The sequence below is a fragment of the Rosa rugosa genome, chromosome 6, assembly GCF_958449725.1.
Source record: "Rosa rugosa chromosome 6, drRosRugo1.1, whole genome shotgun sequence".
Lineage (NCBI taxonomy): Eukaryota > Viridiplantae > Streptophyta > Magnoliopsida > Rosales > Rosaceae > Rosa > Rosa rugosa.
The window spans coordinates 3,874,737-3,888,329 of record NC_084825.1 but is presented as its reverse complement, the minus strand read 5'-3'; the positions used below and the strand labels follow the sequence as shown (position 1 = coordinate 3,888,329).

The 13,593-nt window shown below is 38.7% G+C and overlaps 2 protein-coding genes across 2 annotated transcripts; one reads left to right on the top strand and one right to left on the bottom strand.

Annotated features, from left to right (window-relative positions):
- The first annotated feature begins 299 nt into the window (after positions 1-299).
- LOC133718896 (germin-like protein subfamily 1 member 18) lies at positions 300-1,345 on the top strand. The gene is made up of 2 exons (XM_062145773.1): positions 300-517; positions 646-1,345. The coding sequence occupies exons 1-2, from the start codon at positions 373-375 to the stop codon at positions 1,197-1,199; spliced, it is 699 nt and encodes a 232-aa protein (XP_062001757.1). The 5' UTR covers positions 300-372; the 3' UTR covers positions 1,200-1,345.
- A 220-nt stretch (positions 1,346-1,565) lies between these two features.
- Positions 1,566-4,882, bottom strand: LOC133714294 (uncharacterized). The gene is made up of 4 exons (XM_062140391.1): positions 3,341-4,882; positions 2,613-2,721; positions 2,217-2,388; positions 1,566-2,100 (listed from the first exon to the last, which is right to left on the bottom strand). The coding sequence occupies exons 1-2, from the start codon at positions 4,207-4,209 to the stop codon at positions 2,631-2,633; spliced, it is 960 nt and encodes a 319-aa protein (XP_061996375.1). The 5' UTR covers positions 4,210-4,882; the 3' UTR covers positions 1,566-2,100; positions 2,217-2,388; positions 2,613-2,630.
- Between the last annotated feature and the right edge of the window lie 8,711 nt (positions 4,883-13,593).

Below are 13,593 nucleotides of genomic sequence, written 5' to 3'. Positions count from 1 at the left end.
GCCAACGTGGCCTTTGTATCTGATTTTATGTTGCGTATCAAAAAAAAATACGGCTGCAATAATTCCCTTGTTTGTTTACATGTGTATAATTACTTTGCACATGCATGCACACATGGAATGAAGGAAACATGTGGCTACCTACTCCAAAGAATTTTCAATTCTTTCGGCTGTGCCAACTTCATTCACCTAGCATATGCAGCTAGTTCACATGGGAGACAACTTTTGACTAAGCCAATCATTTAAGTGAAGTCAACAACAACATTCTCTCCATCTCTTCCATCTATAAATAGGCATTTCCTCCATACAAGATTTTCACCCACCTCGATCTCTCTTATACAAAACACTATCATATACGAGTATTGCGATCACGATATGATGAAAGGTGCTCATTGCCCTACAGCTGCTGCTTTTGCCCTATTGGCATTGGCAACCTTCCACCTTGTCTCTGCCTTTGATCCTAGTCCTCTCCAAGATTTCTGTGTAGCACTTAACACCACCAACACTGATATTTCTGCTGGTATATAGTAGTCGCTAGCATATGTACATATCATATTTCCCATATATATGAGGATAAGAGGATTATATGATTAATTTTCGTATTTGCATGAATGAATGCATGTTCTGATATGATGTTCCATATTGCAGTGTTTGTGAATGGGAGATTCTGCAAGGACCCAAAGATGGTAACACCCGATGATTTCTTCTTTTCCGGGCTCCGGATGCGCGGAAACACATCAAATCCGCTTGGTTCCATCGCCACCCAGGCGAATGTGCAGCAAATAGCAGGACTGAACACTCTTGGGGTATCCCTCGCTCGCGTAGACTATGCACTTGGTGGAGTAAACCCTCCTCACATCCACCCTCGGGCCACGGAAGTCCTTATGGTCATGGAAGGCACTCTCTACGTTGGCTTCGTCACATCCAATGATAACGGCAACCGCCTCTTCAGCAAAGTGTTATACAAGGGAGATGTGTTTGTCTTCCCATTTGGTCAAATTCACTTCCAGCTTAACATCGGAAAGGTCAACGCCGTAGCCATTGCCAGTTTTAGCAGCCAGTTTCCTGGTTTCACTACCATAGGCAGTACAGTGTTCGGCTCCAACCCGTCAATCAACCCTGATGTTCTCACCACCGCCTTCCAACTTGACAAAAATGTCGTTCAGTATCTCCAGAACCAGTCCTGGTTTGACAACAATTAAGAAGATGCTGGCCATATGTCCCATATTATACGACACATATCTAAGCTTAATACAAAATAAGACGGCAGTTGCTTGTGTAATGTACCTCTTCCTTGATCAGTGGATTATTGGAAGTTGATTATTAATAAATACTTGCATCGTATAAAGAGGCTGTGTGTTCTATCTCTAAATCGCTTGCAGTTTAGACAATTGATCGAGAAGAACTAGGCTAAAATTCATAATTCATTCTACAAAAAACAAACATCTCTACCAAAGAGAATCAAATGAGAGGCTTATATAAGAATTCTCATTGAATTGAGATTGAGAAGTTTTCATCTCATATGAATCAGTGACTGGATAAAAACTCCAAACTGAGAACGCTATTTACAGATCATGTATTCTGTAAGATATTTACAACATTATCAGGAGGCAGCTAAACTGATAACACTACACTACCTTTCTTCAGTAACACTACAGTACCTTTCCAAATCCCTGAAAGAGTTGCATTATATTCTGAGGCACTCACATGCATCCTGGAAGGAATTCAAAGGCTATCTATACATGTATGTGACAAAAAAAACAAATAAAAAGGTTGGTCACCCTTTCTGCCTACCTGAGGTTAGATGTTACCTTGAATGTAGATAAGCTTAATGGGGAACTGACACTAGTTTAATTATGAGTTGTTAAAATCAGTTACAGAAAATTTCAATATGTCGCCGCTAGCGCCGCCTAGAGAGGAAGAACTCGTAGTCTGGATGCCTGTTTACAGATGTCATACTTCCTTTGCTCACAACAGCTCTTGACATAAGAGATGCCGTCTCCTCAAGTGTCCTGAAACGCTCCTCCAGTATTTCACAAGGGTTAGTTTGATAATGTTGTCTGTGCTGGTGCTGAGGGCCTTAAACTGGAACCAGCATTCACTCTGTTTGTTGACATAAAATATATATTTCAAAAAAGCTGCACAGATCTAACAGTATGCTTGAATTACATGTTAAAATACACTGCACAATATTTCACAATCTCTGTACCATTAACTACCTGAGCATTGTAACTCTGAAGACCCACAACTGGAGATAAAATATAGTCATCCACGCTACGAGACTCAAAGATGGCATTTCTACGAACCAGACAACCAAGTGAATGGTAGGTCAAAAATGCTGCACGGAAGCCATCAGGTATCCTGTAAATAGGATACCATGCCACTGAATACCTGAAAATCAGATCGCACTTGAAAGTTACATGCTATTTAGAAATTTAAGGAACTCAGAAAAGCTGATATTTTTGTACTGTTCATTCATCAGTGTCAATTGCATTCCCCTTGAAACTCTTTAACTAGTAATTATATTCATTTTAGCTATGAACCTAACAGGGTCAATTACAAACAATATTGATTAATTTACAATGTAAAGGTCTGAATCTGTTTGTATTACTAACCAAGATCTGGGATGTAGATCATTTAGATTTATAGAGTCTAGTGTAGTTGGATCGCCATACACTTTTGAATGTGCATGAATGTCCATCACCTCTAACCAGCTCCTTTATCCTGAAAGGGAGGGAACAGAATAAGATCATCTGAAAGTACAGGTCAAAATAAAGTTCATAAGGATCATCACAGATCCAAAAAGTAGATACTTACACAAACATGCATATTTGCGTACTGACAGATGCTCAATATTATAGTAACTGAGAAACACAAAAGAAATCTCTGATTTGTGCCTACTATCTTAAAAAGCATTTCCAGCAGGTAGAAAAACATTCAAACATATGATGGGAGAATAAACAATAAAGTAAAACTGTGGATATAAAACTTAAAAAAAAAAAAAAAAAATCTTACAGTATATGGTATTAACACGTGCTATGCTCATACCACAAAATGTCAAATCAATATGATATCCATCGACTAGAGAGTTAAATGTACTTACGGGAAGTGCTTTTATATAAATGAGTTTCCAACTAAAATGAAGTTTGAGACAATAGATGTACATGTATTTGATTTGTTCTGTACAACTACTCTCTTAGTAACTCATCAGAACATAAAAATCCATTGATTCAAAACCCCATGTCTATGTCTCTACAAAGGCTGCTTTAAGTACCGATGTGGTATTGCTAAAGCATGTTATTCAATGACCACAACTTTCAGTAAAAAGTGTAATAACACTTACTTGTCATATAGAGGTCGTCTTTGTTGAGGTTGTTCATATTCAAAATATTCTAAAAGTTGCTCTAAATCACTGAAACCTGTTGTGTCAGCTGATTGAACAGGTGCATCTTTGGCAAAAGCTTCTGGAATACCCAGTTCGTTTACAAGTGGTGGGATGACTGCATCTTCCTTGCAATCAAGATGAGAAAAAAGTAGTGAATATATTGGAAGACTACCAATACTAGAGGATTTTCTGGATATCTCACCACTCCAGCATGCGCTTAACACTTGATGATTGTGAAGTCTATTGTCAATATCTCCAGTACCAGTACTCCTACCATTCCTGAAAAGCTGAATTCCTGACAAATAAGGGACAAAATAAGCACGAAATGCTAAACGATCAGCACCCAATTTCTTTGGACTCCCAGGTTCCTCAGCCCTTATTTCCAGCCCATAGCTCCCATATTTCTCATACCACTCCCATAGGCATCCTAAAGTGATATTTGGTGTCTCATGTCTGCACAATGACACACCACCAACCTGGTCAACCTGGTTCCATGAACAGCAAGTGTGACAACTTGTGTGGCTAGGTGATTGATGGATAACGGGAGACGAATAATACAGAAGTCTTTCAAATTCGGCAATTGGATGACCAGTGGTCATTTGAACAGCTTCAGATGCCAGCTGTGCCCTACAAGCATTATTTACTGCTTCTAATACTCTGTTTGAATAAGCTTCAAAAGCATTTAGACCTTTGGATACATCATAACTATTCACATAGTTAGCTGCATGAAGCTTGTTGTTGGCCACCTCTTCAACTGCATTTGATGTAGGAAGCCTGCCCTCTGTGTCATCAGAAGAACGAGTTACATGTCCAGAACCCTGAGCCATGGACTCAACTGCAGCTTTAGAAACCACATTGCCTTTAACAGTGTCTTTAATCGTCTATCTCTTAGAAGCTCCCTCATCAGAATGTTCAAGCATTGAACTCTCAGATCTAGCAGCGCTTGCCAACTCAGAGTCCTTCAACCCGATTGGCATCCACTTGTGTGTAAGAGATCCAGAACTACTCCGGTTTTGCTTGCTGCTTTCTGCAAGAGGGATTTGTCTCAGTACTTCTTGACTTGCTGCATCATAAAGTAGATGAGGAAGGTAGACTGAAGATTGCACCTGAAGCAGACTTGGTTCCTTCCAGGAATTGCATGTTTTTTGCATTGAGCCATCCTGATTTCCTACATTTTGATTCTTCATGCCTGAGACGGTTTTACACACATTTTCAAGATGACCAATCTCATTTGGACAGAGTTGCATGCTTTGAACTGATACGGAGTTCATGCATTCTACTTTGCTGCTCTGGAATCCAGCCGTTGGACGACTAGGTTTCTTGTCCTTCGCCTGAGACAAGATATCTGATATATAACTCTGATCCATCCGAAGCTTCAAAGAACCATCTGAGCCAGCCAAGCTAGCATGAGATCCCTTCCTGGAATAACAATTGTATTCTCGTTTCAATGCTGGAGCATTTTTTCTTTTCAACTTTTTTGAGACCTTATCTTTTTGCTGTTTCCTATTTTCACTCTACAAAAAGACATTAATATCAACAGCATTACAGGTTTTATTGAGCATGGGAGCCTCTCTCAAAGGGAGATCAAGCCTTGAGTAAACAGAACTTGCTTTCTTCAATTCACCAGTGCAATCATTGGCATCATTCTTCAGGACCTTTTGCCAGACCCCTGTACGCATATTCCCAACACTACCAGATTTGGGAACATTTGCACTCCGTTGTCCTACTTTGTTTTGTCTACTTCTCTTGTTAGGCACAACAAATTTCATGTCGCTACTACTGCCAAAATCATGAGTACCCTGCCCTGCGTCCTCAGTGTGGTTATAGGTGTTTACAACATCATTCAGTGACCTTCGATCAGTAAAATATCCCTTTCAAGAACTCAAATCTGCTGGGTCAGATATATCTGTTGTACATTTCCTTCTTAGTATGTTTTTCATCATGACCAAGATTAGTACTACCATCACTGTTTGAGCCAATTGAAATTGAATCCAAAACGTAGGAGTCATGCATCTCAGAGTAACCTTTGGTATAGAGATCATTGTAACAGCTTGCCTTTGTATGCTGAATAGCCTCCACCCCATCTAAGATGGGAAATGCAGAGTCTTCCAGTACAATATGATTTTCAAAATTACTCACAGTGCCCATCTCATCACTGGAATTCTTAGAATCTAGCAATGAAATTTCTGGTGCAGTTGAAGATGGTGCTGGTCCATCCCCGTCCTTGTTACCACAGGTTTCAGAAGCTGAGTTTACATTGCCATATTCCTCAGAAATCACTTCGTGGTCAGTAGAGCCAACATTGCATGAAACTTTCTTGCTCTGCTTTCCCTTCTTTCTACTCTTCTTTCTTGAACTTCTCTTCACATTGCCGTCTATTTTTCTATTACCCACATCTGAGGATTTAATAGTATTAGAATCATTTAGGATCATAGCTGAGGGATCATTGGAGGTTAATGACTTCTGAAAATTTTCGGAAACATTCCATTTGGTAGCTTTATTTACTAAGGTCTTATTTCAATATTGGTGTCTCATAGTTGAACCAGTAAATCTTCTATTTGTAAATGACTTGACTGAATAAGCAGAGCAACCTATATCAAGGTTTCGACAGATCGCACGTGCAATAAGTGGTGACAGCAGCAATATATTATCAAGGCATAGAAGACAACATTAGTGTAAGTATATTGGGCCATTACCATTCAATGCATGATTTCCCATTGTCACAAGGAAACCGGAGCTTCAAGGAAACAAAGAGGAAGATACGATCAAGCAAAAGGATGGAAACTGATCTTGAGTTTAATATATATTCATTCCAAATCATGTTGCACAATTTAAATTGATTTACATGTCTATTAAATTGATTTGGTGCATTTTGCATTAAAGAATTTTTTGCATGCATAACAAATAAGTTTTGATATCTTTCTATATCTATCTTATTTGATGATTAAAGAAAAGATTTGTTTGAGGGGGAGTTTTTGTCACGCCCCGAATTTTGAATAATCAATTCAAATCCGAAACATGAATAATAACAAATTACAACTAACATCCTGAATTTTTTTCTCACAAACAACCACACTTCACAACTCTCAAATTTACAATAACCCAAATCCTCAAGTTATTTATTACAGCACACTCCCACCAAATCAAATTGTAAGGCTCAAATGAGCTTAACTCGCCTCACTATTACAATTGCTGTAAAACTATAACCATTGCTCTAACCGCACGATCACCGTCCTGGTTCTCCTGTCCTGTAGGATTACCCGCTACACAATTTGAATAGTGTACCGGGAGTTGCAACAACACAAAACCCGGTAAGCTTTTTACAGCCAGTATGAGTAAACAAGAAAGAACTGTTGATTTATTAAATTACAATTCAAGTAAAATTCAACAGTATTACGTCTGCAAAGAGACATCAAACCACTCATGGAAAACCACAAGGAATACATTTTCACAATCCTCAAATCACAATACACCACACTGGTCCTGCAAACACCCAACCCACATAACACCACTCTGGTCCATCCCAATAACACGTTAGAGCTCTAACTGCCTCGTTACCTCTGACACCTTGGCCTAGGGTCAAGCAACGGCAAAAATACTTCGGTTAACACTATAACCGTCGCGCTTTGGACATCCCCGTCCTCAGCACCATATACTTCGGTTAATAATAAACCGTCGCACTTTGGACATCCCCGTCCTCGGTACACAACTTCGGTTAATAATAAACCGTCGCACTTTGGACATCCCCGTCCTCAGTACACAACTTCGGTTAATAATAAACCGTCGCACTTTGGACATCCCCGTCCTCAGTACACAAACACTCCGGTTATCCATAACCGTCAAACTTCGGACACCTCGTCCTCAGAATCCTACATTCTCCAACTCTATACATACTCCAATGTAAATCATGAATATTAACAAGCACTCATCAATCATGATCATCACATATAAATATGATAAGTCAAATTTCAATTCATAGTATTTTAATCATCCCAAATTCCACACTCTTCAATGTCACACCATTCCACATATAATCACGTAAATATATATATACGTAATCACCCACTCAGGAATGACCACTAATACCAACTATAGTTCACACAAGAAAATCGTGAAATTCATTTTGTATAATTAAAACCATTTTACTTACCTATGGACCGTAATTGATCAAGTCCATATGATTTTAAAACAAATATTTATTCCATAAATATTTTCACACAATTACGACAAAATAAGGTAAATAAATTTATTCGGTTCGTAATATGAACCACGTGAGGTTTACTCACCTCTAAATTCCCGCTGCGTCTTCTTAACAGCTCAAAAACAACGATCCGAAATCGTTCACCAATCAATCCATCAACCACCTAGTCAAACACGATCTTAACTTAGAAATCATTCATAGACCACACATATACAGAAATCCAACGGTCGGATTCTAATTTAATGATGATCCAACGGTCAGATCAAATTTATATGATGATCCAACGGTCGGATCCTCACGGATCGCCCTTAGGATCATCCTCCAAAATTATCACGAAGATCCAACGGTCAGATCTTCCTGAATCGCCCTTACTAACATCTCCACAAAATTATATGAAAATCCGACGGTCGGATTCTCACGAATCGCCTTCCGAATCACTATTTCTCAATTATACGAAGATCCAACGGTCGGATCTTCGCCCGTGACCTCACAAAGTCACCGGGACAGTCATACGATCAACATACTAAAATTTGAAGTAAAACCGATGGTCTGATCTTCGCAGATCGTAAACCGAAGATAAAACGTAAAAACCGTAAATAGTAACGTAAAAACGTAAATCCACTATTTACCAACTTTTTCTAACATAACCTTGTAATATATCAAAACGCTCGTATGGATGCATAGATCACCGTCCAGATAATATAAACTCAAAATATGGTCCGACGCGCCGCCACATGCGGAGGTCAGACGGCGGTCAACGCGGCGGTCAACACCGGCCAACCACCTCAGACGCTAAAGTGACCAACTACAAACTGGTTCAAAATGAAAGGGTGGTCGACTTCCATACCTGGAGCTAAGTCTGGTTTGGCCTAGATCGTCCTAGATCAAGCGTTGAAGTTGGATTAATCTCGTGCGTCTGATCAGATTCCAGATTGAATCAGGGACGTCGAAATTTTCAACTCGTGATCTTTCACTCCACACTCCAAATCGTCAAGCAAGGAGGATATGAGGATGATCAGGGGAAGGAGGAGATCACAAAAATGGGGAGGATCGGCCCGTGCAACACCGGAAAAGTGGTTTTCCGGTCGGGTCGGGTTCTAGCTTCGGGGGGGCTTCGATCCACTTCTGGGGGCAGCGGCGGAGCAAGATGACACCACCAGGCGACTGAGCGTGCGGCGGCGAGTTCGGGAGGCGCCGGGTCCTGAGCCAGAGGACGCCGGAGGCGGCAGAAAAGCCGGGTCGGGTCAGCTGGTACCCGACGGTTCTGAGGAGAGAGAACGGAGGGTTTCGGGGACCGTTCAGCAAAAAGAATAAAATTTCGTCCTCAAATGAAATTTCTGATTTTTTTTTCGATATTTATAGAAAATTCCTAATTTTCAAATATTCATAACTTAATCATACGAACTCCGAATATTGCGTTCCACATGTCCACGAACTCGTATCGACGAGCTCTACAACTTTCATGAAGGAAGTTTTCCCAAATTTTGAACGTATAAAAAGTCAACTTTGTTGACCCCCTAAAAACGTTCGTTTTCGAAAATTAAATCGTTCGAACTAATTCCACAACTTTTCCAAGCTTCGTACTCGCTCCTATTATCGTGAAATCATTTCTAAAAATCCACGGAATTTAATTTGGATTTTTCGGGGTATTACAGTTTTCCTCTTGTATAAAAGGCTTCGAAACTAATACATGTTTAGGGTTTTCATCTGCAGCATAAAATGATTGTTCACACTTGAACCATGGGTTTTTGTCAAAAACCATTTTTCTGAAAACTCTCGTTATTTGTTTCATGTTTTCTCTTGTGTTGTCCAGTACTTTCATATATAAATCATTCTCAAAGATCAGTGAGACATTGAGAACAAGAAAGATCAGTGATTTGATTAGAGTCGATAGATTGACAATCAAGTAAAAGTTAGATCAGTTGTAAATCAAGTTAGCATTTGTTGCTAAGTGAATGTGTATGTTATGAACAACACAACTTGTATACTGTAAACTCATTTGATTCATATTGGATTGATCTTTCGTGTTGGCTACGTTAAAAGCCACGAGTGAAGTTTCCTCAGTGAAGAGGTTTACACTGCGTTAGCAATTTCTGTGTCCCTCTTGATATAGTACTCTTGTAGTTAAGTTGTTCTTTTGTTTATAACACAATATCGTTCCGTTGGGTATTTTCAATTAGTATACGATACCGTGTATTTTAAAAATCAACCAAAACAAATAAACAGACTCTGTACCTTTATCAATAATACCGTCAAAGGATTCATCTGGGAAGAAGCTCATATCCCTCACATCCATTTGCTTGTCTATTAAGGAATCAAAAACAAAACAAAAAATAAAAACGCCAAGTTACTATAGACAATACAACATAAAAGTGTAGTGGGTAGAGATTCTAACGAGGAGTTTGGTTACATTTCAACTGAGGGATGTGCTTGTTTCTGGTCTTCATGAGGTTGATAGCCACTGATGAGATGTCAATGTTCATTATGTCTTCATATCCATTTTTCGCCATGTCCTCGGACATAACTAACAACACGAAGAATCCAATCCATCATACTCGATTCGATTCCTAGCATTGACAAAAGTCCTAGGATTTGAACTACCCAATAGAGTAGAAAATAAGTAGAATCAGAGGAAGAGGGAAGTTACCGGCATTGCCGGAGCCGACGACGAGAACAAGAGATCCTGTCATGGATATCTGGATATACAAGTGTACTGGATTTTATTTCGTGATCGAGCTGAATTATGAATTGCCTAAAAGAGGGTTAAAAAAAATATATAAAAAAAGGTCACTGCTGGAGCAGATGCAAACCCTTCTCCCATTCCGGAAGGGGAATTGGAGAGAATCACTTTACATCTTCCAACTATTTTAAGTTGACTAAACGGGGATTGAGTAGCTATTGACCGATGTAATAGATCGAGAAGCAAATTCAGTTTTAAATGTACAATAATGCGTTAATTGCATGTAAAATACGGAATTCAGATCATAAATTAACAGAACAATGAAGTTCTTTCAATACTTATTATTTAAGATGAAGTAAATAGAGAATCCAACAACAACTATGCCCACGGAACGCAATCAAAATCACTTTTATCGTAGTTAAAATCACACACCTCCGTGGAAAAATTTTAAGAACTGTACACGACATATGGGCCATTCCGAAGTTCAGTACATCAAGTTTTAAAGAATTAATATCGGTACATGAAGTTGCAATTCCGACCCAAAATATGTCTATGTCGTTACTCTTTCTATTATTTAGGGTGCTTTCCGTCAAACTTTGAGGGGCAAATCTGTCTCTTCAAGCCTTATTGATGAAAAAAAAATAAACAGAAAAATATTCTCTCTCTCTCTCTCTCTCTTGATACGCTAAAAACAAGCGCACAATTTAACCCTACAAAATGTAGTTGTCAGTATAGAATAAGTAAGGATCGATCATTCAAGCCGGGGATTGATGGTACACCTGTAATTGCATAAAAAAATAAAGAATTAATAAAATAATAAAGTATTATTTACAAAAATAAAACAAAGAATGTTGATATATACAAGTAAACAGAAATAGGGGGGGGGGGGGGGGGGTTAGGATTATTAAATCAAAAATTAAATAAAAAAAATAAAGAAAATGTAAAAACATATAAACAAGGGTGGAACGCAAGGAACAGAGATCAAAACCACATCCATATGCAAGAAATCCAGTTACAATTCCTATAGTTGATTTTCTATGTCATGAGAAAGAATTGACCATGTGAAACGTTAATAAGCAAACGATTTCTCATATATTACTTTCCTTGAATAATTGATCTAAGTGAAAGCACCTAGATCAATCCTATTGAACATGCAACCATAATCTAGAAAGCTAGCTACTCAAGAACACATTCAATGCATGAAGAACAAAGAAAGGATGTCAACCAAATTGCACAACCTAGTATGAAAAAGTTCATCTATTTGCAATCCTCCTTAATTAATTTCGACTTTTGTCCAAAGCCTTTACTACTTATGAAATAGGTTCACAAAACTATTGGGTGAATTGTTTACCTAAATCTAGCTCCAATTATATGCATATATCCTAAGTTGGCCACCAAAGAACATAAACATATACAAGTTTTCTGTAATCCAAAATCAATTAAGCAATCTCCCATAAGCAACATAGAAACCCACATATAGAAATCACATCTTTATTTCAAAACATATAAACAGGCTTTAAACTTTTTCCTTAACGTCATGTTAACTAGAATTCATAACTCTACGAAAACAAAGGAAAACAAAGTATGAAATACACCGCGAAAGATGAATGATAAAGCCTTGAGACGAAGAACTTGAAGATTCTTGAAAGTAAGCAATCTTCTAGGGACGACACAAGGGTGGATGGCGGTTAGGATTTTGATGTATTGCATGACTTCTTCTCCTCCTTGGTTGAGACACAGAGCTAGAAGACTAGAGAATGGAGAGAATTTTTGTGTGTAGAATTATGGGAAAACTGGTGTCAATGATGCTTCTATTTATTGGAGGATGGAAACTTGGTCTCAAAGCCTTCAAGATTGATCCACATAGCATTAGCCAATCAGATAATTCCACATCATCCTTCCTATGTCATTCAACCAATAAGAAGCCTTCAAATTAGCACCTTGATTCTAGGGAGATTATTTTTGCATCAATTACATGATTATTTTCTTATTTATCTCAATTTCGGCCAAGGATGGAGTGTAGAGCTCAAGGAATGTATCTGGACCTGTTTTCAACATTCCTGAATATTATAAATCTCTTAAAACTCTCCATGATAACTTCAAAAACGTCACTTTCTTGAATATTCTTTTATTTTCACGGAAAATCATGTATTTATGCCCAAAAATTACTCATTTTACCTCCAAGACCGTATAATATCTAGGGTTCTTCATTTTGCCGAAAATTCTCAAGTATTCTAGAAGAATCTTGAGTTTTGAGTCATCTTGAAGCCACATGGTCTCCTAGTGCCCTCAGGTTTCCTAGCCTCATTAGGATTCCTACTTTGACTGGGATTCCTAATCGGACCAGGAATACTTCATTTCAGCTCATTTCTGCATCCCTTGTGCTTTGCCTTTGTTATCTCCAACGTCTCACATCTTTCTCATGTGTCTTTAAGCTCATTTCCTTGTCATTTTCTCCGATGTACCTAAAAAATAGAAACTAAATTAAAATTTATTTATTTAAGGAAATAACTAAGTAAAATATGAGGAAATAACTATTAAAACATCGCATTAAAATGATCCTATCATCTCTCTCTCTCTCTCTCTCTCTCTCTCTCTCTCCCCAAATGAGTACACAATACTCCATTACACCATTACATATTCTTAATCTACCCAAGCTTGGACTTCTCCTTGGCGAGCTGGGTCTGTTGTGGTTGTCGTCGTCGCCGCTGAAGAGATTGGCGGCTTCGAAGAGGAGGTCTTCAAGGGTTTGGGAAAGGAATGAGTTGTTATTGGTGGTGGTTGGGGGTTGGATTTGAAGGCGACCCATGAGGATTTGGAGCATCAGGTTGTCGAAGTTGGTGGTGCTGCTGAAGGAGCTCATGATCTAGAAATCTGGGAAGAGCAAGCTTCTTAAGGTGTGGTTGTTGAGAGAGTGAGAGAGAGAGAGAGAGAGAGTACAAACCCATCAAAACTGAAAATGCAGAATTAAGGTTGAAGTTGATTACATGTCTCTAATAACCTTTCCTCCCAACCACTTTTACCTCACCGGTGGCCAAAACCCATTTCTTAAAACCCCAAATTCTGCAATCCCTTCTTCATGTTAGTCTTCTTTGTTTTCACCAATAATATTGGCTTTCCAACTGAGACCCAAACACCTCACCCTACCAAACTCATTTCTCCTCTGCTTTTTCCTCCATACACCCATCTAACTTCTCAACAAACCCATCAAACCCAAGTCCCCAATCACATAATTCCACAATCTCTTCCCATTTCCCGATCATCACTCTTTGGAATTGGGACATAACTTGATTGGGGATCCAGCTCTTAGAGCAATTGCTTCGTCTTCGG

Coding starts and splice junctions, on each gene's coding strand:
- LOC133714294 (XM_062140391.1), bottom strand. CDS start 4,209: ATGGCTCAGGGTTCTGGACATGTAACTCGTTCTTCTGATGACACAGAG. Junction 2,722..3,340: donor AGACGACCTCTATATGACAA/GTAAGTGTTATT, acceptor CCTCCCTTTCAG/GATAAAGGAGCTGGTTAGAG.
- LOC133718896 (XM_062145773.1), top strand. CDS start 373: ATGATGAAAGGTGCTCATTGCCCTACAGCTGCTGCTTTTGCCCTATTG. Junction 518..645: donor CAACACTGATATTTCTGCTG/GTATATAGTAGT, acceptor TCCATATTGCAG/TGTTTGTGAATGGGAGATTC.